Source organism: Lutra lutra, chromosome 12 (genome assembly GCF_902655055.1).
Source record: "Lutra lutra chromosome 12, mLutLut1.2, whole genome shotgun sequence".
Taxonomy (NCBI): Eukaryota; Metazoa; Chordata; class Mammalia; order Carnivora; family Mustelidae; genus Lutra; species Lutra lutra.
In genome coordinates this window covers 17453706-17481558 of record NC_062289.1, presented here as the reverse complement: position 1 = coordinate 17481558, position 27853 = coordinate 17453706, and the positions used below count along the sequence as shown (strand labels likewise).

The 27853-nt window shown below is 45.5% G+C and overlaps 1 protein-coding gene across 7 annotated transcripts in view; it reads left to right on the top strand.

Moving 5' to 3' along the window:
- Positions 1–27853, top strand: part of NEDD4L (NEDD4 like E3 ubiquitin protein ligase) — a 338543-nt gene that overhangs the window by 280667 nt on the left and 30023 nt on the right. For 4 of the 7 annotated variants that reach the window (XM_047698212.1, XM_047698215.1, XM_047698216.1 and 1 more), the window contains 8 exons: positions 830–889; positions 5947–6078; positions 6574–6693; positions 7783–7980; positions 13256–13333; positions 14791–14845; positions 19934–19992; positions 26954–27019. In XM_047698212.1, the coding sequence (XP_047554168.1) occupies positions 830–889; positions 5947–6078; positions 6574–6693; positions 7783–7980; positions 13256–13333; positions 14791–14845; positions 19934–19992; positions 26954–27019 (768 nt within the window). The remainder of the gene's footprint in view (positions 1–829; positions 890–5946; positions 6079–6573; positions 6694–7782; positions 7981–13255; positions 13334–14790; positions 14846–19933; positions 19993–26953; positions 27020–27853) is intronic. The other 3 variants (XM_047698213.1, XM_047698209.1, XM_047698211.1) reach the window with 2 other exon arrangements.

Sequence of the window (27853 nt, the reverse complement as noted above, 5' to 3'; positions counted from 1 at the left end):
TCGTGTATGAAGATAAAGGAAAAAAAGATAGTACTTACAAGTTTTTGCAATCATGGTATCTTTCCTGTTGCGTACATTTTTATTTCAAAGCACGTTGTTGCCCGTGTTTTTTATGGTGACGGAATGAATTCACGAGTGTGCTGGTTAGCTGAGTAGTCATTACAGTACATTCCGTTGTGGCGCACATAGAATGGACTGGATCGTCAGAAGCTTGACAAGAGCATCCTTTCTGGGATGGTTTAGTACAGACCTCCCCAAAGACCAGAGTAATCAGCTGTGATAGCCTGGGGAGGGGATCCTGCTCAATCTGATGATTCTGTGATTTTCCTGGATGAATTAATGGCACTTTCCCTCCTTTTCAAAAATTAATGTTAATTTTATCTATCAAAGAGCTCACTCTCCTGGAAAACTGTTGATTCCTCCCTCTTTCCCTGTACTCTGTAAAGCTGTCAACTCACTGATCACTGGTGGCCTCTTACTCAAATTATGAGTTTGGTGGATTTTAAGAATCTGCCTAATTTTTTAACAATAGGGGCAAAACCGGAGTGGTTGTTTCGAGTAAGACCTCTCACATTCCTGAGGTTGCAGTCCATTTTTCCCCAAATCATGGCTTCAGCCTGAGCCTTCTCTGGGTGGGAGGGTGATCGTGTCCCTGTTTTTCTCCGGGTCATCAGTGAGTTGGTTGCCCAGCTTTCTTTGGACAGAGTGGATTTCAGGGATTCTGATTCATGTCACCTGCCTTACGCCTCAGCAGTGATTCCTGATTCAGTAAGCAATGGGTGGTCTTCCTAATAAGTGCATTTCACTGATGTGAATTGTCATTCAACAGCCCAGTGCCCCAACTAGGAGAGCGCGGTCGTCAACTGTCACAGGTGGTGAGGAGCCAACGGTAATGATGCCCTTGATCAGACATGATAGCAAAACTGGGGGTTTTAACATTTTGCGTAATGGTGATTGTACCTTTTTTGGATAAGCTCAGCTTCTTCATGCTACAGAGCTATACATACTGTAAACCTCTCACATTGTTCAAAGGTAGTGGGTAAAACTATGATTTTTCATCTCATATAGTTTTATTAGGAATACTGTTGTCAGACTTCGATAAAGAGCATTTAATGCTATTTAAAATGTATTTCTGGGACACCTGGGTGGCTCAGTCAGTTAAGCATCCAACTCTTGATCCCTGCTCAGGTCTTGATCTCAGTGTCCTGACTTTAAGCTCTGCATTGGGCTCTACACTGGGCGTGAAGCCTACTTACAAAAGAATAGAAAAGAAAATACTTCTGCCACACTTGCTTTGACAGCACATCTACTAGAATATATTGCTCCCTTTAATATTTGTCCTCCTGGTCAGTTTTTCTTGTTTGTTAGACTACTTGGGTAAAATAATAGGTTTGGAGGAGAATAGAGAAGCCACAAGAACCATACGCAGTTATGCTGTGGATTATGGTCTTGTACACGTCCCGCTTCTCTTGCCCATTTCCCGTACCAGATTTTCCATGCTGTGCTAGATTTACTGTATCTTGAGCATGAACTGGTGACCCTGCTCTGCCACAAGGGTCTCTACTCACAGGAATGAACAAGTGTTACATAATTTGGGGGCAGAGACGAAGGAATATGTTTAAAAAGTTTGAAAGGTCTAGAGAAAAAAAACAGCTTCTCTGAGCCAAGTATACGTTACTCTTACTACTGTAAGTAATTTTTAGCATTCATGTTTTGGGTGGCTTGGCTAGGACTGTGGACCTCAATTGCCTGGTTTTTGCTTGAGTCCTACAGACAGGCTCAGCCTGGAGTTGAGCTTTGATCCCCTGTAGCTCTTGGAATAATTTTCCTTACTGTGTCACCATTGTTAGGTTTGGTATAACGCCTATTACTTGAGAATACTTTAAATACACTTGCGGTTGCTGATTTTTGGCCGGACGTGGACCTAAAGGAATAATTCAGTTACATTGTTAGACTTTAATGCTCAGCATTGCACACAGGAAAATCAGATTGGCATGCAACAGAAACGAGCCCAGTGTGAGGTATTGAACTGTAGTGATTTCTGTGCACGTCATCTGTTGGGGGCCCAGGCTCAGCCTCCAGTAGAACTGAAGAAATTCTAAATGAACTAGCGTATTTCCTACTGTGCACGAGTAACTTCTACCAGAAGCAGAAATTTCTAGGTGGACAAGATCATGTCACTAAAGAATTCTAATAGAATTCAGGGCTCTTGGGCATTCTTTATCACCCATTTTTGCATTTTATAGGAGCCTTGGAATCTGCTGTTAGCACTGGAGTGTTGTGATAGCTAAGGATATTAAGCGACAGGATAAATCGAATTTTAAGAGCCCTGGGCTCCATGGTGAGAGGTACTTGGCGGGACAGAGTGACCCATCTGAATGAGGTCCTGTGGCCCCTGCCACTACCGGTCTGTGCCCTCCCCCAGCCCTGAATTAAAAAAAATAGATGTTTGGTTTTGTTTATTTTTAAAGACTGGGTAGTAGGCCTTCCCAAATGCTTTTCTGCTCTCATGTTTCCCATGTATCTGGTGACCTTTCGGTTGCCCTACGCCAGCGTACCCGATGGCTGCATTAGAAACTGAGGTTTGATGAAAGTATGTTTTTCAATTCCATCTCCCCTCTTGTACACCCTCTCCTGCCCCTGCTTGCCAGCCCCACGTGTTCTGTCTCCTGCCAGAGCTACCCTGGAACATACCCTCTCCCTCCATCCCCCTGTGCTCCCGCAAACACGCGTGGCACATGTGCACACATGCAACTGGGATGTCATGTACACGTCACTTAGCACCTCGATAGTTTTCACTTGTGGTGCTTCCTCTGGGACCTTCCTCTGGGACTGAATACCTACTATTCAGTGATGTGAATGTCCCTCAGTTTATGGAATTTTCCCCCACCGGGGAGCATTCACTTACCCCTATCCTCCTGGGGTAGGGTTGCGTTAACCCTCCTGGGGAACATTTCTTCCCATGGAAGTGCTTTGACTCTTGCAGCCTTAATGAACAGCCCGATTCCCATCTGCGGACCCACAGCCCTTTGTTTTGCGAACACACACTGGTGTATACGCACATATAGTACACACTGGGGTTGCTTTCCGGCGGGCCATGCAAGCTGGCCTGCTCTAAGATAAAAGGGAGAGGGATGGTACAGTCCTTCTGGACTTTGCTGTATATACCTAAAAATACACTGAGTTAACAGCATGGTAGGGTGTGAGCAAATCTTGGGGAATCTGTGATAATACCAGACTGTTGATCGTCTCTAAAAGCAGATTGAATCTGTGATCAACTGTTGATTGTCTTTAAAAGCAGATTGAAACTTTTGCAGTTTACACATAATAGATTTCTCCGTCTTAATGAAATAAACGGAGCCACTAGGATAGGCTGGTTGGCCGTGCAGACACAATTGTCTGTTCAGATGAAAAGCTGGAAATTGTTTAATTGCTCACTAGCACGTTATAACTTGTCTCTTGATTAATTAACTTCCTTCTTGAAGACCTCTGGAACGCACATGTGAACACACACACTCAGCAGCAGCAGAAACTGGATTTTGGCTCCAGAGCTGGGTCTGTCGTACAATCTGCCTAGAGAAGCTGAGTCCTGGCTCGTCCCCGGTTGCGTGCAGGGAGAGCAGTGTTACGGGTCACAAATGCTGTTGTTGTTCTCACAAATACATTGTTCTCCATGGCCGTGTAGAAAGAAACCCATAAAGACGGATTTTAATAACACCATCTCATGTAAATGGAGCTAGATTATAGGTTGCCCATTCAATTCTCAGTACAAGGTAAAATGAGCCTGTTCATCAAAATCACTGTTCTCTCCTGCACTCTTAGTTCCCAGAAACTGATTAGTCCCATTAACTGGATCTGTGAGAGGAACCCGGTACAGGAGGTCTTACCGCTTTCGAATTTGATTCTGAGATTAACCATGGCACGTCCAAGTTCATATAGTTTATGGTGTCTCCCCATAAGAACTCTTCCAGGGATTCTGTCACTTCAATACTATCTTGATGGTTTCCAGAACAGAGCTTTCGGAGTGCAGATCTGATTTCCTCTCCCCAAACTTAACTCAGTGGGGAGGAAAATCTGCACATTCCATGCAGGATTCCATTTAGCCCAAGCGCGTTGGGCCATCATATAAGCAACAGTAGGTCAGGGATGGATGGCGGATACTTTGCCAAAAATAAGAATTGACCACTTAGGTTACAGCGTGGGTTCTGACTCAGTTCAGCAGAGTCTGATTTTTGTAGTTCCTGGAGAAAAAGTAGCCTAGAAATAGCTCTTTTGGATGGGTGCCCCAGCAAGGAAAGGGGGAGATAAGAGCTTGAGGCTGTAGACGAATTCATCTGTCTTCAGTCTTCACAGAAGGCTCGAGTCTGCATGTTGACATCACTTCCTCTCTTGCGGCCCCACACCTGGATCACAACCCATACGGTCTTACGGTCTAGAAAGTACCATTTGGGGCCTTCAGGACTTCATCTGGGAAGAGGTCAGGAAAATAGTTACTGTAGTTTGAGCCCAAAGTCCTCTTACAGATAATCTTGCGTCACATGGGAAACTTGTTTTAGAAATAACCATTGAGGCAGCTGTTTCGTGGCTCAGTTTTTCTCTGGGATGTGCGGTCAGGCTCAGAGAGTAGAATAATTGAGGCTCAGGAACTGTACTCCCCAAAGTACATGGCAGTGAAGTTGAGTGCACTTTCCAGTTCACGATTGTGCAGTGGCCCACAGGCCCTCTGACGGGGACCCGCCTCGTCAAGGCACAGCGTTGGTAGTGAACTGGAAAGACAGGATGCGCACACGGAGTTGGGCTCAGAGACTCACCTTCTCACCCTGACCCCGACCTGGTAAAACACCCAGAGGTTCCAAGATCCCGGTGAGGGAAGACGGTTCCCAAAGGAAGCGGTTTCTTTCACCTCGGGGACAGATGATTCTTGATGTATGGCCTCCTGCGGCTTCGATGTTCTCCCAGCAGCCTTGGTGGCTGCGGTTGGCTTGTTTCTGAGTCCCCACCCTTGGGGTAGCATCCCTCGCTCATTTCCAGAACTTCTGTCCCACATCCATGCACCCCGCACTTCCCGGGACAGCACGGACCTCCAGGGTCCATGTCCTTTTCCATGAATCTGAAACATCCTTGCTATTCCCATGTTCCTCTGCCCAGACCGCATTTCTCAGACTGCTTCCTGCAAGCAGAAGTGTCTCCTGATTCTCAGGAATCAGTCTCATTTGGATGATGCTGGTGCAATTACTCTGTACCGGACAAGTCTCTGAACCCAGAAACTATGTGTGCTGCTTTCACCCTTTTAAAGACAGACAAGCTCGGTGTGGGAGGACAGGGACGGGTAGAGCCTCCGTTCTCAGGATCCTCTGGAATTCTAGCCTCAGCTGGCCCTGCCGACTTCCTGACGGGGGCAGCTGAGCTGTCCTGGTGAGGCTTCATGACTGCGTGCCCTGGTGTGCGTGGCTAGAGGGGAGACTGTATTTTTGTCCCTGAAAGCTATCATGGCAAGTTCTAAGCTGATGAAGACTTTAGGAATTAGGAGAGCATTGTGTGGCAACTATATTGAGGGGAAAAAGTGTTCTGAGCATCCTTCTCTTGGTAACCTTTGACAGTTTGAAATAACTTTTAAGCTCTGTGTGGTTTGATAGTAAAATCTAGTAACGGAAACAGATCGTAAGTTTCTCTTACGATATGAGCAACAGTCCTTTAAGGGTTCAGGCCTTTACAGTGGACTTCAGTAAGACTTTGGGCCTTGTGGCCACGTGGGGGTTCATCTCACAGTAGATGGGAAGCTGTCGGAAATCAGTTGCCTTCTTTCTGGACACTAATGTTTTTGGTACAAGTGAAATTAAATTGCCTAGTCTAGAAAAAGTAATTCTCTGGGTGTACGTTACTTTATTAAACTGATGAGAAAGCAAATGCAGGATATTAAATAATGATGATTTCTTACACAAACAGCCATCAGTGGCCTATGCGCACACCACACCGGGCCTGCCTTCAGGCTGGGAAGAAAGAAAAGATGCTAAGGGACGCACATACTATGTCAATCATAACAATCGAACCACAACTTGGACTCGACCTATCGTGCAGGTACGCAGACCGTCTACAACTGCAGTCACAGGTCATAGAAGCCGAAATGTCCACAAGCTCACTATTCCCATGGTGAATGTGTTGTTCTAAAGGACCCACGTTTAGGAAGATGTTCTCACAAAGAAAATGTGTGACTCTAAGCCTGATACTTGCCTGAGGGAGAATTCGGTCCGCAGATCAGTCAGTCCATCCCTAGAGCCGGTTTTAAAGTGGGGCGTGAGAGCCTGTCACAGTGTGTAGCTTCTCTCCCAGCCCCGCTGTATTCCCCAGGCTGGTTCTTACGCTGGGCTGGTGATTCATTTGTTTCCTTTGAGTGTGTTCCTCCATCCGTGCCCCCATCATCAGGTGTAATCATTTCCTCCACGCTGGAAATCGGCCAGACCTCTTATTAGTGCCGGCTGCCAGGTTGTTTGGGTCCACGCTCCCGATCCCTCGCCCGGGGGGAGGAGCCTCCCTCGCTCCCGTGAACCTAACTTGTTTTTGCCTCCGAAATAGCTCGCCGAAGACGGTGCGTCCGGATCCGCCACAAACAGTAACACCCACCTAATCGAGCCTCAGATCCGCCGGCCCCGTAGCCTCAGCTCGCCGACCGTAACCTTATCCGCGCCGCTGGAGGTGAGAAGGCTGCCTCGTGCTCTCACCGGGTCACTCTGTCCCGGCACTGCTTGTGCTCCTTGCTCATCTCACTGGGTTTGAGTTCTGCAGCCCCGGTGCTCTCTCTGGTCAGTCGTGGTGTCCGTGGTGCGGGACGCCCTCGTGCAGGCTTCCCTCGTCCATCCTTCATGCTTCTCTGTGCCGCCCGGCTCGCACCCGTGGCCGCCACCTGAGTCCCATTCTCATTCGGCGGCCGCCACGGGTCTTCGTGCTGGAAGGGGACGCCTCTCTTCCATACTTGCTCCATTCTCCTTGTGTTTTGCTCTTGACCGCGTGAATAACTCTCCCTGAGACCGATGCCTCCATCGCGTTTTCAAACACAGCTGTTGCTTTGATCATTTCTCTTTTTTTCCTTTCAACTGTAGGGCCTGTCGCCGTACAGGCATCCGTGTTTCTGATGCACACTCGCATCTCAAAGCCACGGCTGGGCATCTGCTTGTGCTCTCCTGTTTGTGTTGGTGCTGGTGCCTTCCCTTCACATCACAAGTGTCCGAGTTAGAGAAGCCAGAGAGTGAATGTGTGAAGTTCTGACCTTGACTGTGTCTTAGAGCTAGCCGTGGACCCCATCCCGGGGCTCCTGGTGCTGACGACTGGGAGTGGATGTGATCGCTTCCCAGCTGGGGTATAAGTGCTGTGGGTGGCCCCTGTGCTAGTCTGACGGCTGTCTCCGTGGGTGCAGGGTCTTCTCTCTCTGCTCTCGTAACTGCCTCCCCCTTCCTCATTAGACTGTGAGCTCGTTACGAGCAGGGGCACCCATTCCTCCGCCCTCTGTAAGATTTCCATCGTGTTCACTACAGAACCATGTTTTGGGTGTGTACTGAGGAAGCTGTCCAATGACCTTGGTTGTAAGTACTTAATATTGTCGTGTGCTTAACCAGCCGAGAAACTTGGAAAGTTAGATAGGTTGAAAAGTAAATGGATGACAGAAACAGGTTTCAGGAGCTTCTCTGTCGTGCCTCCAAAGAGGAGCGTTCCTTGTGTACCCGGGTCCGTTTTGAGACCTCCGGAAGAGCCCTGGTAAGCGTTCTAATGCTCCTTATTATTCCTTAGGGCGCCAAGGACTCGCCCATACGCCGGGCTGTGAAAGATACCCTTTCCAACCCACAGTCCCCACAGCCATCACCTTACAACTCCCCCAAACCACAACACAAAGTCACGCAGAGCTTCCTGCCGCCCGGCTGGGAAATGAGGATAGCGCCCAGCGGCCGGCCCTTCTTCATTGACCACAACACAAAGACTACAACGTGGGTAAGGCGCTGCTTTTGTTTGGTTCCGTTTTCGTCGCGAGGTCTGCCATGGAGTCCGATTTCCTTACTCAGGAGCCCTGTTTCTTGGAGGGAAGGTTCCCTGACCCTGAAACATGGCCCCAAGGGGACCTCCTCAGCCTACATCTGGACGTGGTTTGGCAGGGCCGGTGGGGGTGGGGGGCGGTGAGGAGGGGGCCTCTGGGCACAGGTTTGTGGCTGCCTCTGGGATTGGCGCCAGTCCTTCATAGGACTCCTGGAAGGTTCTAGTCCTGACAATTTACCATAGTGGGGAGAAAGGTGTCGTGCTCCCCAGGGCCAGGAATTTGATGTCATGGCTTCATTTCCCATGATCCTCTAATTTTATTAGGCGTTCTAATCTTTTTTTAATCATTTCTCCTCATCAGTTTTTTTCTGCATTTCTGTTGACACGATCACCTTTATTTGATGTGTCCTTTTAGTCTTCACTGTTCACATCACATTCATGTTTTATACTCCTGTGCTCCGTCTCATTCCTTTAATTGGGCGTTAAGAGATGTACTGAGGACTTCGGTTGTAAATTTGATAGATCTTTCTGGTGAACGTTTTGTCAAAACTGATTTCTTCTGATGCTGTTGCTCTCCCATGTGCCCCTGAATCCTGCAGGAGAGACAATCTGTTGGATTAACGAACACGATCAGATGAATCAGAAGTGCCCATGTATATCTCTGTATGCCTTGGTCCGTCTTTCATTCCTGAGCTGAATTCGTGGTGTCTTATTTAACGTAGCATGTAGGTCCTTTTTAGAAGTCAGTGGTGTGTTTCTGCTCTGTTGGTCTCTAGACCTATGATTAAACTGCACTTGGTTTTCTTGTTTCTATTTCTGATGCCACAGGAAGTGTTGCTTTTCTTCCTGTCCCTTGTATCCCTGCCTAACTCTCCGGGTACAGAGCTTAAGTCTGTCCTGTCTGTCATCTGTACTGCTTGAGTTTGGGTGATGGTTGCTGGCCCCAGCCACGTGGTCTTACGCTTCCAGAGATCACATGTAAATTCCCACTTCCAGTGAAGGCACCAGGTGTTGTGTACAGTTGATAGAACAGTAGTCTTGTGTTAGGAAAGAGACCTGGACCACAGAGACCAGTCACTCCCACTTGGCCCATGGTGTCCCATTCACTAAGTCCCTAAAGGGTTCACACTCTAACATCCGGTGGCTCGTGACGCAGCATGTCTCCACAAAGACGTTCTCTGCCTTTGGGGCAGGACTGTGCCTTTCATGGCGGGGCATCCAGTGTGCTTGGCTCCTGCCGCTAAAGGCTAATAGCCACCGTTCCTCCCCCGCCCCCCGCCACAGGGACAACCAAAAATGCCACCACATGTTCTAAACAGTTCTGAGACCCACTCAGAGTTCTTCCTCTTCGGAGGTGAGGGGAATTCATCATGGAGATCTGGTGACATTTCATTTAACAAATTCACAACTGTTCCCAAGGCCCATGCTAGCGTGTCACTCTGTCCTACGTGCCTTTTCGCCCAGAGATGATATGACAGGATTGTGGGCAAGTTGGGAATGAAAGATAGGCCGCTCTTTGGAAAAGACAGTCATAGAGGTTTTTAGGCCTTTCTTTCCCTGGTGGATATGGAACCTGCGGCTGTCACGCTGTGCTTTCCAGCCCAGAGCCAGAAACGGGAGCTCCAGACACAGGGTGGGTGTCGTCGGAGGAGATGGATGAGCTAATGTACAGACCGCTGTGCCCCTCACCCCCACCCCCAAGCTGCAGGGGGAGGCATTCGAATGAGCTTAGCAGTCGGGTCTCCGAACCTTCTCGCCATTGTCCACACCACAAGTGCCGTGGCATTACAGCTGGCATGGGTTTCTGGTAACCTCCACACCAGCTTTGTCTGTAGCCTGCATCGCTGCTGAACGAACCCCCGGTTGAATTCCCTGTTGCCCCTTTCCACCCAGATCCTTGCTGTTGACTCATGTACTCATTTCACATTTCAGTGTGTTAAACCAGTGTTTTGTTGCTGCTGCTGTTGAAAATCCTCAGGGTGACAACTGGGAAGTCCTCCAGTGACTCCCCTTCCCCACTCAGCCTGGAGGTGCTGGGCCAGCGACGTCACCCATTCTAGAAAAGGCCGGTACAGAGTGCCCTCCGTGGAAGGCACCTTCTCACCTGCCTCTCTGTTTCGATGAAAGACGGAGGGAAGGGTAAAAGACGGTTTTTAGCTTAGAATCTGTTTGGAGAGAGAGAGAGAGAGAGAGAGAGAGTGTGTGTGTGTGTGTGTTTTAAGAGAACAGCATAGCTATTCTTGGAAGGTGAGCTTTATAATGGAAACAGGAAGAGAAGCTGGTAGGACAGGTTGGGAATTAGGAGAGCACTGGTCCTGCCTCAGGGACCTGCTTGTATGTCTTTCTTCCTGCATGTAGCCAGCAGCATGAAAAGGTACAGGCCGAGTGTCCCCTTGTATACGCTGATAGGGGCAGATTCCTTTTGAAGTCTATTTATAAAACACAGCCTTTCACACACCGGGTAACCCAGGCCGGGTGCCAGCAGTCTCTCCGGGATAGGGTTAGACCACATCCAGGGAGCATCACTCTGTCCCTGCCTGGGTCCTCAGGGCCACGAATGCGTGCTGGAGGCCACCAAGTGTCTGAAGGCAGATGACACAAGGCCCTCAGGTTGCCCGTCCTGCTAAGGAAGCAGCTGGAGGTGTGCGTATGTAAGAGTGCATTTATGTCTTCTGGGGATAAAGCGTTGACTGGTTTTTGTGGCAAGAGAGAATGTACCTTCAGTAAGTGGCAGGTTTGTTTTTTGCCCAGGTCCAGCCTCATAAACCTCATGGTTTGGCCTAGGCATGGTTGTTGACTTCTCCCAGGAAGGAAAAATCACAAGTGTTGATTTGACCCAGCCAGCCCTGTGGGGCCTTGGCTGCCTTTACCTGCTCCACCAGCTTGGGGGCCAGTGGTTCACGGATTCACCGTGGGGGTGGGCTCAGGAGCGCCCTTTAGGTTGAGCCTGTAGAGCGTGGTGGAAGGCGGGTGCTGCCATTGTTCTGACTTCCGGTGGTATAATAAAATAATAGAACCCCAAGGGCCTCCAGCCCTCTGTCTACGAGTTCCGGGTTTCCATGCCAGGCCATTTTAGCAGACCTATAATAATGAGTTTTCTGCTTCATGCTCCTCATCCTCACACCCCCACACTTTTCTGTAACTTTACCTGCTGCTTTCTGTTTGAGTGTCCTTGAAATCACCAGCTTTTTACTGACTGTCTCTCACAGTAGCCTGTGTGTGTGGCCCAGCGGCATGGCTGGGGTTGCGTGCGGCATCCAGGAGCTAGCGTGCTCAGCAGCTGGGAGGGGGGCGCCCAGGGGACCTTGTGGTGGGCATCCCCGGCCCCAGCTCAGAGCTGGCTCTCAGTGGGTGCTCCCAAGTTTTTCCTCCTTCCACAGTCAACCTGTCAAAAACGTTTGCCCAATTTCCAGCTTCTTGGACCTTACAAATCCAGAACCTTACTGTGTCTGTTTATTGTACTGCTTGTGTTCCAGTATACAGCAGAATACAGGACCGATTTCATGCCTCTCATTACCCTTACAAGCGGTGTCAGTGAGGGGCGCCTGGGTGGCTCAGTGGGTTAAAGCCTCTACCTTCAGCCCAGGTCATGATCCCAGAGTCCTGGGATCAAGCCCCACATCAGGATCTCTGCCTGCCTCTCTGCCTACTTGTGATGTCTGTCTGTCAAATAAATAAATAAAATCTTAAAAAAAAAAAAAAAAGGCCATCAGTGAGGTTCAGGGTCAGTAGCCATTGTAAACTCCTGACACAATTTACTTCTTCAGTTAGTAGTTTGCTCTAGTGAATAGAAAGTCAGGGTTGGCTTTTTTGAGGTTTGTTTTTTGTTTTTTTAATAAACTTTGCCAGTTCCAAAAATCTGTCACTTTGTTATAATCCAGTGATGCTAACAGCTTAGACTGTTGAATTGGGAAATTTTTTTAACAGCTCTCTCAGAGTATAACTTATGTGCCCTACAGTTCACCTGTTTAAAATATGCAAGTGAATGGTTTTTAGACCATTAAATATGTGCGACCCTCACTATAATCAGTTTGAGGGCATTTTCATACCCATCAGCTGTCACAAAGTGATTTTTATTTTTTTCCGAGGTTTATACCAGTTATTTCATTTTCTTGTTGCCTTGGGAAAGTGGTGAGGCAGAAAACTTTTAGTGATTTGCCAGTAACAAAGGCTTTCATGTAATTGAAATAAAGGGAGTTTTTTTAGGTTTCCTTTTGTTGTTTTTTAATCTCAGGCTTATTTGATTGACAGTGTGCTATTCTGAATTTTATCATTTGTTTCCTAATCTTTTGAGTTTAAAGCATGAATTCTCTGAAATTCATTGCACTTCATTGGGGCTGTGTTCAGAGCCCTCCCAGACTCTGGGTGAGGGCTTTTGGGCAAGTTCTCCTGATCTCAGCAGCTCGGTGTCCTCATCTAAAGGAGCAGAGATCATGTGTGCACAGCCTCCTGATTGACACCTGCCTGTTCTTTGTCAGTTATAAAACATGACCCAAGATGCCAGAGCACAGATTTCTCCTTTGTTGTGTTGTTGTTTTTTTTCTCTTTCGTTGGTTCTTTGTAGTATCTTATGAGCCATATCCCCCAAGAGAAATCTTTGGCAAACTTTTAAGTATTGAGACATAAATGAGAATCTCATTTATAGGACTGCATCAGGAATCTCAGTAAAGTTCTCTAGTTAGGGGTAGGAGGTATTATGTAATGAGGCCACCGAACTCTGGCCAGGACACGACTTGATCCTCAGATCAGAGTCACAGATCAGGGAGTAGAAGGGAACAGTAGGAAGCTCAGGACCGATTGGAAGGCTGGCTGCCCTCATCCGCAGCTCCGCAGCTCCATAGCAAAGAGAGATGTATACACCACCATCCCCACCCTCTCTGTCCAAGAGTGCCTCATCTGCACCGGCCACTTCTGTTCTGGTTTCCATAGTAACCCCCCTGCTGGGACTCTCTTCCTCTTCACCTGCTAGAAGTCTCTCTGGGGGAAAACACTTCATCATTAATTGAAATACCCTCACTGTTCTGCTTTCACCAAGGACAAGGAGAAGAATAAAATCGTTCTTGAGAGCTGGTCCACCAGCCTTCCTATACAAAGAGAAGACCTCTCTTCCCCAGGGCAGGCAGGCGAGCAGCTCCATGCCCTTGGACTGCCCTGCTCCAGAAGGGAAGGAGCCAGTGACATCACACACAGAATCCCTCGTAATGTCCTCTGCCTTTGACGTTTTTTCTTGCAGGAAGATCCACGCCTGAAATTTCCAGTACACATGCGGTCAAAGGCATCTTTAAACCCCAATGACCTCGGCCCTCTTCCTGTGAGTACGCTGGAGACACGCGGACTAGTCTCAAATTATTTATCCATTTATCTGCACCATGTTGATGGAGAGACCCCGTGGGCCTTCTCTTTCTCCAGGCATTTTTAGTTCCATTGGTCAGTAACCGCTTCATAGAATTGGGTGCATGGCTGGATTGCAAAAGCACATTCAGTCGATGCCCTGTACTTGTAAAAGAGGTTTCTGAATGTTAGCGGCTCAGAGAAAGTAGACCCTGTAACTAGAATGTAAGAGGCGGTCTCTACATGTAACAGGCCGCTTGCATTTATTTTCTAACGTTGCAACCGTTAGGTTCCATCCGTCCTGCTAATGCAGTCACTGGAACAGAAATATTGAAAACAGTGGGAGACAAAGGAAGTAATCACCGACGGTTTCTGTAAATCATTAGCCTGCAGATGTATTTTAAGTTTTTCTCTCCTGTTGAGGACTGTCTAAAATTTAATTTCTTTGATGGTTTCTTGTCTCTGGGGGGCCCAAGTGGGCGTTGAGCTCTGTTTACTCCATGTTGGGCTGGATTGAAACTTCACTCACTACTTTCTCAGCCTCCCCCCATCCACAGTCAAAAAGCCGTACGAGGGCAAGAAGGTGGGGAGACTTGAGGCTCCTGTAGAACAGGGGGTGCTGGGAGTTCTCGAGGGGATTTTCACAGCGGAAGAACCTCTCCGTTGCCTGGTCTGTGGTCTGTGGTGGCACAACTTGAATCTAGAAAGGTTAGAGGTCAGTCTTCGTTCTTCAGGCTTTACACAAAGATCCCTCCCTCTCCAGAACTGTCTGGCTCCTGGGTTGAGACGGAAAGAGCCTGAAGAGAGCCAGAGACCGAGATCAGATACGAAAGATCGCGGGTTGTCGTCCCTTGTTGGATCCCTGAGTTGCAATAGCAAGTAGGCACCGTTCAGATAATGAGGGCATTCCGGCCTTCCATCGGAAAAAATACCCAAATCTATTTCCTGAGTCCAGAGAGAGAGAGAGAATCTCAGCGGTAGGTCCCTTGGCCACGCGGTGACAGGACTAAAGCCTCCGACTCTGGCATGTTTAAGTCAACCTCCCTTCTCCCTTCAGTACTTGGTATGAGCTACTCCGTCCTAAACTCAGCTGTTCCGTGGAACCCCGGAGTTGCTCTTGGAAGCTTTTGACAGAGCAGGCCCTGCTTCCTGGTCATCACACAGCGAGTAAGGGCGCCAGAGGCTGGTGGACACATGATATATAGTGTGTTGATAGATGTTGTCGGGTTAACGTGAGATGTTTGTGGTTTGTTCTTAACCTGACAAGAACCCTGGAAGAGGAGAGCCAGAGAGTGTCCTTGGAGTGTTTAAATTTAGCCATTGAGATCGATTGATTGATTTACATATGTATTTATTTGTGTGCTTATTTATTTATTGGAACTGTTAGCTTATGGTTGTATATTTTCTTTCTCTCTCTCTTTTTTTCTCTACTACCAGCCTGGTTGGGAAGAAAGAATTCACTTGGATGGCCGAACATTTTATATCGACCACAGTAAGTAGGCTCTTTCATGGGTACACAGGCATGGCAGGTGGAGGGCGGGGGAGACGGAATCATTCAGATTATAGTGAAAGGCTTGTCATTTTACTCTTTGTCCAGGCAGCCAGGTGTTTTGTGGTGAGAATGAACCCAGAGAGTCAGTGCCCTCTTACGGTACTGTGCATTCCTCCCAAGTTTGCCTGAAAGGAGCCCATCAAGCTTTTACCCGATTTGATCTTGTGACCTATTAACTTTTTTTTTTGTCCCATTAAAAAAAATTTTGGGTCAATAACCCCTTGATCTCTGCGCTTTTAATAAATACAATCTAGTAATAGAAAATAAGGTTAGAAGTAACAATGGAGTCAAAAATCTGTGTGTGAGCCATGCTGAAAGCAGCATGTGTCCTCAACACTACCATCAGAGGTCTTACGCCAAGAAGCCCATTCTGACTTATTTTCTATTCATAGCATGTTCCTTTGCACCCAGCACACTAATCTATATGTAGTTCGTATCTTGAAATTATAGTTGCTCCAGCACCTATGAATAAATGTGCGGTTTCTCATTTCAACTAAAAGCTAAAATAATAAAGGTTTCACTTTTAGCCAGTGTTGTTTTTTGTTTTTGTTTTTAAGGCAGCATGTCCTCCATGGTAACATACTTGTATATCCCCCAGAACTTCTAGAAAATGTGTATGTAAGAGAAGTCTTCAGTTCTGTTGAGAGGCATGTGCAGCTGGTCGGATTTTGTCCTTTGTTTTCATTTGGTTCCTAAAGATTAGCGAGTCGGCCCCAGGTTTCTCCAGCCTCCCATTCTCTTAACTCATCAAAAGTCCCCCCCGCCCCCCGGGAGCCGGTGGCTGCAGAGTCGGACCACGGGTGTCCTCATGAGCTTGACAGACTTTTTATAAATTAAGGAGCCCAGCAGTTGAGAATTAAACCAGAAGTAGAATTCCTAGGGCTCTTGAGAGAATGGGCTATCTTGGGTTAAAATTCAGTAATTCAAGGTACATAGGCTTAGTTTTGTCTTTGACCAGTAAAAGTACTAAGGGTTTGCCTGCTTTCCAGAGTTTTACAGTGAACCTAAAATTGCTACCATAAATGCTATAAAACATGTGTACTGCCACTTTTTTCTCTATTATGCTGTTTGTTATAATTCTACTCCTAACATAATTTGTTAAAAGAAGGGAAGGGACACACTCTTTTTTCCACAAAGAACAAAAAACAAATCCTCTTTTAGTTATAATGCTTTGCAGTTTCGGCTTTCAAAGGTAGGTACGAATGATAATGATCTTTTTCTTAAAATCTTAAACAGTATCCTAACCTTGCTTGGTCTGCTACACACAGAATATTTCTCATAGCATCATGGCCATGTTCTGGCTGGTGATCCGACATTCAGGTCAACCTGAAAAGAATTTTATGAATGTTCTTAATGCCACGGCCCCCAAACAAGAAAAAGTCTATTGCAAAAGTCCATCCTAGTGTACATGAGAAATAATAAAGATCATAGACTATTTCCTAGTGCTATGCGTAGACTAGTATAATGCAGAGTAGATGCTTAATAAACAGTGACTTGAAGCTAATTCACGGAGGGTCCGTGGTGAAGGCGTGAGGCAGGTGAAGTCCTTGGTCGGAAAGTGGAGAGAACTCACCTCAGGGAAGCAGCAGCCAGGCTACCCCTGCTTCTGTTCATTAGGAGGCAGGAGAGGGTAGTTCTGCTAAGTGTCTGGGCTGTTCCTTCTTCCTGATCAGTCCAGCAGTCCCTCCCAGCACTCAGCGCGCTCCCTTCCCACTCCCCTTGCCAGAACAGACCGCCTGTCTGAGGCTCCTCTTTGCTCCCGGGGATGGTATAAACCACATACAGTGCCTGGTTGATCTGAGCTACAAAAGGTGGTATTTTCAGTCCTTTACATGGAGATTAAAGTTTGCCTTTGCTTTCCACCCTTCTAAAAGGGTCTCTGAACCAGAGAATAGTGGAAATTAGCAAAAACTGCGAAAGAGGAAAGATCGGTTTAGGATCACCTCGTTTGCTGTTGAGGCAGCGTTTCTGCCATTTCTCCCCTTTGTTAAGGTTTACTCAATGGAAACCCATAAAGGGGTACATGTCAGTGAAACAGTTAACTTCGTGTGCTGTTTCACCAAAACCCAGCCTGTGAATAGCACAGAATACGTGTCTTTTTAAAAAGCTCTATGGGGCTGACAGGTGCTCTCCAGAATGCCTTTCCTCGCCTGGTAGGTGATGTTTTAAGAATGCCTTTACCTTCCAGATGAGCTCTCCTTCCATCCAAGCAGTTTCCCCACATCGGATTTCTTGAAAAATTCCGCATCTCCCTTTGCTGTCCTGCCGCGTGCAAGGCAGAAGCCACGCCATCCCTGCGCGTGGCATTTTCCTGTGCGGCCTGTTGTCTCAGGACAGATGCAGAGTCGTCCCGTCTCCATCATCACCAGCACACAGGACTGCACACGAAGGACAAAGACATCAGTACCCTTGTCCTTTAAACAATGAGGCTGTCTGTTTTTGCTTCATAAACTCTTGAGAAGTCCGACATTTTCAGGATTAGAAATAACCATCTTAAAGACGTCATTTCAGAAGAGCTGAAGTATTGCCGTTTATCAGATAGCTCCTGTCTCGAGCCTGGGGTAAAAGGTTAAGGGAAGATCTTGAACCGAATCACTGCCTCTCTTTAGGGGTCATGTGGTTCATCTTAAAGACCAGGGATGCCCTTCGTCTGCCCTTGGTCTCAGTCCGTGGCCACAGGTGTCTGAGACACAAAACTAGAAGAGAAAAGAGAATTCCAGTAAGGCTGTAAAATCTTACTTTCATATTTCTTGCCAGCAGTCTTAGCAGATCTGTTAACAGTAGCTAAATGAACTGAGTTTATCATTCTTCTTCATTCTTGTCCCTTTATTTCAAATACAATGACGGCAAAAAGCAAGTTTACATTCAGAAGTTCTGGAAAATGGATAAACGGCCACTTCACATTCCTGTTCTATATTGACAATACTTAGCTGTAAATCGATCTGCATGGTCACCACATAGAAACTTGGGAGCCCCAGGAAGCATTTGCAGTGTTGGGTAGAGGAGTGAACCAGCTTTGAAAAAGCAGAACAAGTAAAGACCACACTAACTTGCCACGTGGCCCGGCGCCAGGGCTGGGGGCTGGCTGCAGGAGGGCCTTAGGAACAGATGAGTTTTCGGATGGATCCTAAGTGATGAGTCAGATTTATCCAGGAAAGCCCGGTGGAGAGCGAGCCCCGGAGGGAGAAAAATGCAGGTGTACGAAGGTGTGTGGACTGGGCCACAGTCCAAGCACTGTGGTGGGGCAGCAAATGGCCGGGGCTCCGTGGAGGCACGTGGCTCCAGTCCAAGGGTGTCCACCAGTGGTGGGAACATGGGTCCCTTCTACTGGCAGGAGGGAGGCCCCAAGGGTTTTTCTGGAGGGGCCTGACAACGGTCAGATTTGTTCTTTAGAAAGATCCTCATGGCAGAACTACAGAGGAAGGCTCGAACTGGGCTGAGTGAGCCCGAGGCCAGGGAAACATAGGACAGAGTCCGTGGAAGCGATCTGCCCTCCAGAAAGCAGCTTTCTCAGTGAGACGGAGGACACAGCTTGGCAAGCATTAGAGGAGAATGGCAAGGGAGGATAGGGATGGGGCCAGTGACGGGTTTGAACAGTGAGTGTGCTCTGGTGCTGGCATTTGGGAGTACGGGAGGAATGGGTTTTGTTTCTGGAGGATTATGAGTTTGGTTTTGGTCAAGTTGGATTTGAGGTTGCCATGGGAAATGCGGGCACATATGTCAAGAGTAGATCTGGATAGACTGTGGGAGGCGCCATGTGTAGGTCGTCATTAGTTAACTTCAGCTTTGACCTGGGTAGCTTGGTGATAAGATTATGGTCCAGGCAGCTGTCACTCAGCTGTAGTCTCTTTATTTTGTTTTCTTTCGTTCTCTATCACAGTGGCAACTTTTACTTTCCAGATTTCTTATGCATGAGGTAAGGGACTCAAAATGCCTTTTGCTTCCATCAAAGTTCTCTAAAACCATTGAAATGTCTCACGTACATTTCCTGCCAACATCAATCTAGAATCCTGTGCTTCAGCAGTGGATTTTAAAACTTGACCTCTACTTTCGTTAAAATAATTAGAATACCAGATTTGGAGAAATTCCTGCTACGGTCATTAAAACCAAATTTTTTGCTTATTCTTATTTGTTTACAGGATATGTAGGAAATGAGCAGAATCAATATTTTTAATTTCCTTTTTTTTTTTAAACCAACTTAGATTCCCTGAAGTCCCAGAGAGAACCCATTGTCCCCCAGTCTTCCCTCCCTGTATATTTCATGCGAATCCGTCCCTGCCTCCCACACACACCGCAATCCCATGGCATAGTCAGAAAACCCACGTGATTCGGGGCACCCAGGGCACCATGTCACCTGCACCCCTGGAATAATTGCATAGGTGCCGTTGAACAGTCTTGCTGACACTGACTCATTTATAAGAAAGAAACCCACTTCTTGCCAACGTGACCAAAAGGGAAACGTTCCTCCTCTTCACTGGCTCTCTCTGATGCTCACGGTTTTGGACTCCTCAGCTGCTCTGATTTTTGTGTGCATATGAGTGACATGAGTAATGGATTACTCGTTTGTCCAATGTAGGATTCTTAGTTGAAAGCAGTTTGCCAACACTGTAAGCAAAGAAAAAAATACTTGAAATGAGAAAAATCGTGTGTGTGTGTCTGTGTGTGTTAACTTTTTAGGGACTAAGATTTGTTGTGCCTTTTTTCAGTTAAAGGGAGGTCAAGATCAAGTTATAAACCCTTGAAAGAACAGGGGTTTATAATTGAAATTTTGGCAGGTTTTCTTGCCAAAAACAGTGTGAATAGATGGTTTGGCTTTAGTTGTGCATTTTTGATGGAGTGTTGTTAACTAAACAGTATTGGGGGAGGGGCTGCCATATAGACTAGGTGCTCTTCTAACCCTGAAATGCTGAGTTACTCATTTTGGGGACAACTTTTGAAAAACCCAGAAATAATTCTTTTTAAAACATTTTTGACACAGAATAGATTGGAAATGCTGATTTTTTTTTTTTTTTTAACATTAATTTTCAGATAGCAAAATTACTCAGTGGGAAGACCCAAGACTGCAGAATCCAGCGATTACTGGTCCGGTCAGTATTCTCAAGTTTTTACTCTTCAGTGTAAGATTTGGGTTGCATCTAAACACGTATTTCTGGAATATTACCACTTACCCAGTGCCAGGGGCCTGGTGTGTTTGGCTAGTTCAGAATCGCCCTCATCTCCTCCTCACTTGAATTCCCGGGTGGGATCCAACTGCATTTGCCTTTTCGAAGGGCTTTCACTAGAACAGAAAAGAAAGCGCTTGGCTAATGGTAACAAAACTAAACGTTTTCTTTTCACATTTGTAAAAAGGTGGATTAAAGGTCCAACAATTAAAATGTTCTCTCTTTTTATACAAAGCCAAGCCCTGTATCTGTAGCGTTCTGTCCTTTCTTTTGGCCAAGGGTGGTAAATGCGTGCTAACAAATTTAAGCTGTATTCTGACTCTCTTCCAGCGTGGGACATCTGGAAAAGTTTGGGTGAGGTTGTAGCCAACCTCTGGAGCTGGCAGAGTTAAGAATTCCTGTCTCTGCTGACCCACTCAGTTCCTCGCAGCCCCCACGTAGACGCCGGGCGCAGAAGGAAGCTAGGTAGAGCGCCCTCTTAAAGTCCTGTCACACGCTGTGTTTGTAAGGACTTGGTACCGAACACCACGTGGGTCACGGTCACCGGCAGGGAATGGACCAGCATCTCTGGCCAGTGTTTATATGAGTGCGGGGAGCTAATTTGGAATTACAGGAAACGTGTGGCCTCAGCAAAGCATTGCAGACCTGGGAATCTGCTAAAAACTGGAGGAGGAGCAAAAGGAAAAAAGCATATTGAGTGCTAAGAGGCCGTTAGGTATTTTTAAAATACTGCTTTTGTGGCTTTAATCTGATTCCATTCAAATTAGGTTCTCAGTTAACAAAGGTAAGTCCGTTTGAAAACGTGAAAGGTAATGCCATGCAAACGTACCTTTGATATTTAACATCCCCTTAGTTTAAATTGTTGGATTTGTTTATTGGCTTTGTTCAGCTCCTTTGCTACTGTGTAACGCCAAGTGCCCAATCATACCTCAGTTAAAATAGTTGCTTTTTATGTGACTTCAACACCTGGCTTACTACCATGGCTTCCTTTTGATACATTCACAGTCACGATAAGGTGTTAGAGTCCTGTTTTCTCTTCTACATCCTGACAAACAAGGTATTCAGGAATCAGTGTGGTTTTCAAGTGACAGAGGACTTCTGACATAATTCTGAAGCCTTTGGAAACATCTCTATCACTTAACTGGTCATCTACCTTTACTCAAACACTGTTAGTTCTTACTGGTGTTGAAAATTATTTAGCATCATATATCCAAGTAAATTTGACCCAGAGAAAGATCCTTTTTTTTTTTTTTTTAAACTAACAAAAGAGCCTTGTTTTACTCTTTTATTAGTAATAGGGATACTTCTTTCAGGAAGAGCATGTATATTTAGGTAATTATCAACTTAATACAGACAGCTGGCTTTTGTTGTCATTCAGTTCTGAATATTTGGTAATTTCCATGATTTCTTTCTCTCCTTGACTTACAAGCTATTCAGAATGTGCTTTTCATTTCTAAGAGTATGGAAGGGTTTTTGGCCTATCCATTTCTTACTAATTTTCCAATTTTACTGCATTGTGGTCAGAGAATATTATCTATGGAATATTGATTACCAGATATTTGAAACTTCCTTGGCAGCTTGGCCATTTTTTCTAAATGTTCCTTTTGTGTTTGAAAAGAATGTGTATTCTGTCTTTGTTGGGTATAGAGTTCTTTACATGTCCATTAAATCAAGCATACGGTGTTCAAATTATCCATTTCCATCACTGCTGTTTTTTTTTCCTGGGCGTTCTGTCTAACCAAGACAGTAGTGTCGGACTCTCTGATGGCAAGCATGGCTTTTATCAGTCAATTACATTCACTTTCTCTTAATATTTCCTTGGTATGTCTTTTCTCCCACTCAGTTACCTGTATTTTTCCCCTTTCCTTACCTTCTGTTAGGTTGATGAAGTACCCTTTATTTCCTTTCGTTTTCTATACTTGCTTCGAAGTTATATTTCCTATTTCTCTGCTTCTGGTGCTTACATTAAAGTTTTCAGTCATCGTACTTCATGTCAAAAGTAATAGCTCTGTACTCGCCTGCTGAGCAAGGTGGGACTTGAGGGAACTCTCACGCCATTCTTCCCACTCACTCTCCATTGTTCGGCAACATTTTAAAACTTTCCAAAGAGCCATTGATATATAACCCATTTCCACAACAGACAAGTGCTTATTTCCTTCCGGTGTGTGTAGACAGATTTCTTTGCCCACATTGGTTCTTAGACCTGCTGTTCAAACACCAGGTTATCCTCCAAATGAATATGGTTCCTGGTTCTCAGAGTGTTGTCTACAGATCAGCAGCATCAGAATCATCTGGAAGCTTCTTAGCCGTGCAAATAAGGGTGTCCCGGCACAGGCCTGCTGAAAGTCAGCGAGGTCTGTGTGTGAACACCCGCTCCCACGATTGGCCTTGCCGCTGAGGCAGCACTGTCTGAGCGTGGGAAGCTCTTCGTCTGAAGGGAGGGCTTATCTGACCTCTCTGTTAAACGGCAGTTGAGCTCTAGAGGCCTTGGCTAACAGTTGTTTTCCTAAAACTTTGGAGACTTTCTTTCTTGTTTTCCGACCTCCACGACTGTTGAGAAGCTTGTTGATTGTCATTTTTTTGGTGGGTAAATCTCTTTTCTCTGGCAATTTTGAATTTTCTCTGCAACTTTGGCACTGTATCGCTTTGCTCTCATGAACCTGTGTGTGGATTTCTTTATATTGATTCTGCTTTGGACTCACTGTAATTCTTCAATATGAGGACCCTGTCTTCCCTCCATTCTAGAAGATTCTCAGCAGTTATTTCTCACATACTGTATCTTTGCCATTCTTCCTGGTGATCTGCACCAGTACTCCTCCTGGGTATGTGATTCACCTTTACCTTCTGTCTTCCTAATCTCTTAGCTTTCCTGTTTTCCATCTCTCTCCCTTTCTCTCTCTCCTTCTTTCCCTCTCCCCCTCCACCCCTAGTATCTATCTCATTGCTGTATTGTGGGCTCAGTTCTCAGCTGATTCTTTCTTATTAAGCTTTTTATAACCTACCCTTTACCAGTTCATTGTGTCTATTTCTTCATTAACTGTGTTTAATTACTCATCATTCTATTGGGTCTTCTTAAATTTGCTTGGTCTTTTCAGTTACGGTTCTGTCATGCTCTTTCATTTTTTATTTTCTTTTTTAATTCATCCATAGCTCTCCAATCATTCCTAAAAATGCTTATTTCGTATTCTCTTTCGGATTATTCTGTTATCTCTGAAATCCTCCCACATGTCGTGTATGTAGACTCTCCTCCATGGTAGTACAGTTTAGTTCGGTTTCTAACCAGTTTCAGTTTATAATTTGTGTGTGTGCGCTCATCTTTTTTTTTTTTTTTTTCTTTTTTTCTTTTCCTTTTTTTCCCGCCCCCCATGAGGCACTTATAAGACCTGGCCTGTGTTTACCGTGAACTTCTTAGCTTGGGGTCATGCAGACCCAGTTACTAGAACTGTGGACTTCATACCCACTTTGGTGTAGGCTTAGAGTATGACTGTATTACAGGTCTGTTTCTTTTTGTTTTTCTCTCGTTTGTGGTCCTGGACAGAAGGTAAGCTTCCTTACAACTTTCCTGGGCTGGCGGGTAGTTTTCTTGTCCCCATGTCAGATGGAGGTTTTAAGCAGGGAACTCTATTCTTACTCCCTAGGTCGTGCAGACTATAGGCCAACTTCTGTGCCCACCCACCCCCGACCCCGTGAGGATTAAAATCCCAGCCCAAGCACCAAGTCTAGGTCCAATGCCCACTTCTTTAATTTTAAGTCTTTCTGCTTATCTGGAACCTCAAGTTTCTCTTTTCCCCCAAGTTTAAAAAAAAAATACCCAGTTTCGGGGGGCGGGGTGCCTTCCTGTGGCAGCCAGCGCAGCATTACTGTAAGTCAGTACGCTCTCCGTGTTCCAGGCATCACCAGTGCGAGTGTTAAGTGCTGTCCGTGCTTGCTGCTCTTATGAATACTCTCATGTTTGTGTCACGCTTTGTACTTTGCTGAGAACTTTATAATCAGCTGCTTTGACAATTCAGAGCAGGTCCCCTCCGGAAGATAGGGAAGACGATGCTGTTCCCAGTTTGTCAGCAGCTCAGAAAATTAATTGTGTCGCCCTTAGTTCCAGCAAATGCCAAAAGTGGAAGTCAAGTGACAGGTGTGCTGACCTCTCCCCCATCTCCGTGTTGGACACGAGCCCTCCTCCTGAAGGGGCTTTGGCACCAACTGGGCTAGGATGGACAGAAAATATTCAAGCCCAACTTCTGCGACAAGGCAGCACGTCGCCTTTGCTCAGAATAGGAAACCTATTTAGTAAAGAGCAAAGAGCTTGAATCAACAGGCACGTTAAGTTCTGAAGCAGGCTTTATTTTATAAGCTAGATTGTACATAAGAAAATAAGATGCCACATTTTCAAGAGCAGGAGTAAACGGTCTGGCCTGTCCAGTACAAGACATAGCCAACCTACCCTTGTCATTGTCTTCAGAGGCTCCACAATATGGATGTCTTTGTCCTGCTCTGCTGTTGGCATCTGTTGAGAATATAAAAACCTCCTTATTCTACTTCTTTTTATTCATAAGAACTCTCTCTAGAGAGAAGAGAGAAGTATTGGAGGAAGATAATGATTTTTTAATTTTCATGTCTCATTCCCCAGAAAGAAAGACTAGAAATACCTCAGCATTTTATTTCCTCCCACGTGTAATCAGCACCTCCCAGTTACAAGGCAGACAGAAGAGGAGAGAGCTCAGGCTGGGGGCAACATTTTAAAATACATCTCCTCCCCCTCCCTGTCATTTAAAACTCTTGAACTTGAATTTTAAGCCTTTCTTCAACATTTTCAGGGAGCACACAAAACCAAAAAGTAAGAGCTGGGGATCACAGATTTTTGGAAATGGAAGAGCCTTGAAGTGCATCTGGTCCATTTCTTTTTAACTGTGAAGAAATTCTGTAGTCAAGAGGGTTTGTCACACGGAGAGCTGGCATGGGGCTCTGCCTGACAAGTCAGGTCCGCTAAAGCCGGCCTGAGGCAGTGGAAGGGCCTGGCTTTGTTCAGCTTTACTTTCCCTCTGTCACTGTTAAGTGTAGCTAAGAGCATCGACTGAACACTTTCCTTCTCGAGACTACACACACTGCTTTTGTCCCTCCTGTAACTCTGCTCAGATGTCCCTTCCTCAGAGCTGCCTTCCCTGACCACTTATACCAAGTAGCCTACTGGGCGCTCTCTCTCTGTTTTTCCTCAGTACATTCACCACTCTTCATGTATTTCCTACTGCCTGTTGCACATAGTAGCTTGCAAGCCTGGGGAGGGAACAGGGAAAGAAATCATTAGTTGAGATAGCATTACTTCCCAAGCACCTCAAATGCCCAGCACGTAGTAGGTGCTCAAGAAATGTCTGTTGAGTGACTCAGTAAAGGAACCACCAAATAGTGAATATACAGGAAATCTTAGTTTATAATGGGCTTTAGTGTTTGTAAAGCCAAAAACATGAAAATGTCTTCATTGGCTTATGTCAGAACATTGGGTCCTTTCCCTTATGTTGGTGGTTGTCCAGATACTGGGAAAATTTCTGCCATTTCCAGAATCAGGATATTCATATGTGGTATCATCAGACTAAACAGGGCCCAAAATAAATATGATAATGTGGTCAGATCTAGAGCTCAATGGAAAATCAAATGAAGAATGGCTTAAAAACTTCAGAACAGACCCCAGGTACCCTAAGTTGTCCTTAGACTGTCCTTAGGATACATAAACACATTGTCTTTATTGGTCTTGAACTACAAAGCAAAACACTGACATGATTATTGTTTTCTATAAGAGTGGTTATTTTTGTTTTGGCTTCTTGTTTGTGTGATTGTGTCTTAAAATAGTATGAAGGAGGGAAGCTTTGGTTCCTCACTTTTCCTCTTTCTGAAAGTGTAAGGTGGTGTTAGGCTTGGAGTCTGGAGACACTTACTAAGAATCAGTATATTTTATTAACTTAGCCCAAAATTATATTGGCAAAACTGTTCTTGCCCAAATTCATACTATTTGTGGAAAAGCAATGAGTTTTTCTGAGTACGAAGCTTGTCCCAGTTATGTCCATGTGTGTGCAAAAGCCAATCTTTTCTGCTTCATAAAAAAAATTAGAAGCCTTTTCAGGAGCCTGAAGTCAAGGGCTCTGGCTCTCAGATACTGTAAGCTACTTTACAACATCGCAAGTAAAGAATATAAATGACTACATTAAAATGTTATTACTTCGCCAGGAGAGATTCTAGAACTTTTGAGTAATGATCGCTTAGTTACTGAACCCCCCAACTTTGGTACCATCACTCTGCTTCCTAGATAAGCTATTCCAGATTTAAAGAAATCCCTGCCCGAGACCACTAACTAGTAAGAGGCAAAATTTCTGATTCCTAAACCGAAGATGTTTCCGGAATGCTGTCTACCTGGTTTTATAACCCTGGACAAGAGTATCCAGTCACTGGCCTTGTCATTTTATTTCCTCCCCGTGGTTTTTAAAAGCATGGTTAGTCTTTTCAAAATGATCACATAGGTCATTTTGGGTTTTGTGTTAAAGAATCATAACCAGTAACTTCTGCCTAAACTTACAACAACGAAAAGGTTACACCCTGACTCCCATTTAGACCAAAGTCACATGGACAGTGCTTTGCTTTATGTGACAAATCCCCAAAAATGATTTCTTAAATACCAGTACAGTTGTTTTCAGGGGTGAAAGCCTCCCCCAATACAGTGCTGATTAGCCTCAATCGTTTCTAGAACTTTCCCATGTAGACATTATATAAATTTCAGTGATAATATGGAGAGTGAGAACTTTAAGGTTTATGATTTGTGAAATTCTGTGAATGTTGGCTCAGTATACATAAAATTTCAAGTGTATTTGTTTACATTATCTATATTTATAAATTTATCTTCCAGGCTGTTCCTTACTCCAGAGAATTTAAGCAGAAATATGACTACTTTAGGAAGAAATTAAAGAAACCTGTGAGTAACATGTCTTCCAAAAATGCTGTTTTAGCCATTTGTAAGTGACCAAAGTGACTTCAGTGAGAACAACTTGTGTGTTACCGTTATGTGTACACTAAAAACAATGACCTTCCTTTTCCCATTGTACTTGGATCCACCTGGATCTTCAGTCTGAATTTCCTTTTTAAGATACCTGGTAAGTGAAGACTGACTTATTATTACATATCAAATCAACCTGAAGGGTAATGTCTTACATAATACATAGCAAGGTAAAAATGATTTTAATGGGATATAAAATAATTTGGGACCTACTCGGAATATGCGGAGAAGCCTACAGTGATCGTCTTTAAACCTGACCCTACTCAGAAAAATGTTCCCATCCTTCCCTCCCAATTCAAAAGTATAGGTTTTTTTTTTGTTTTTTTTGTTTTTTTTTTTTGTTTTTTTTTTAATTTATTTGACAGAGAGAGATCACAAGTAGACGGAGAGGCAGGCAGAGAGAGAGAGAGAGGGAAGCAGGCTCCCTGCTGAGCAGAGAGCCCGACGCGGGCCTCCATCCCAGGACCCTGAGATCATGACCTGAGCCGAAGGCAGTGGCTTAACCCACTGAGCCACCCAGGCGCCCCAAAAGTATAGTTTTAATTATATGTATAACATAAATAAAATTTTTTTAAATTTTATTTATTTGACAGAGACAGCGAGAGAGGGAACACAAGCAGGGGGAGTGGAAAGGGCTGAAGCAAGCTCCCCGCTGAGCAGGGAGCCAGATGTGGGTCTTGATCCCCGGACCCTGGGATTGTGACCTGAGCCAAAGGCAGACACTTAACGACTGAGCCACCCAGGCACCCCAAC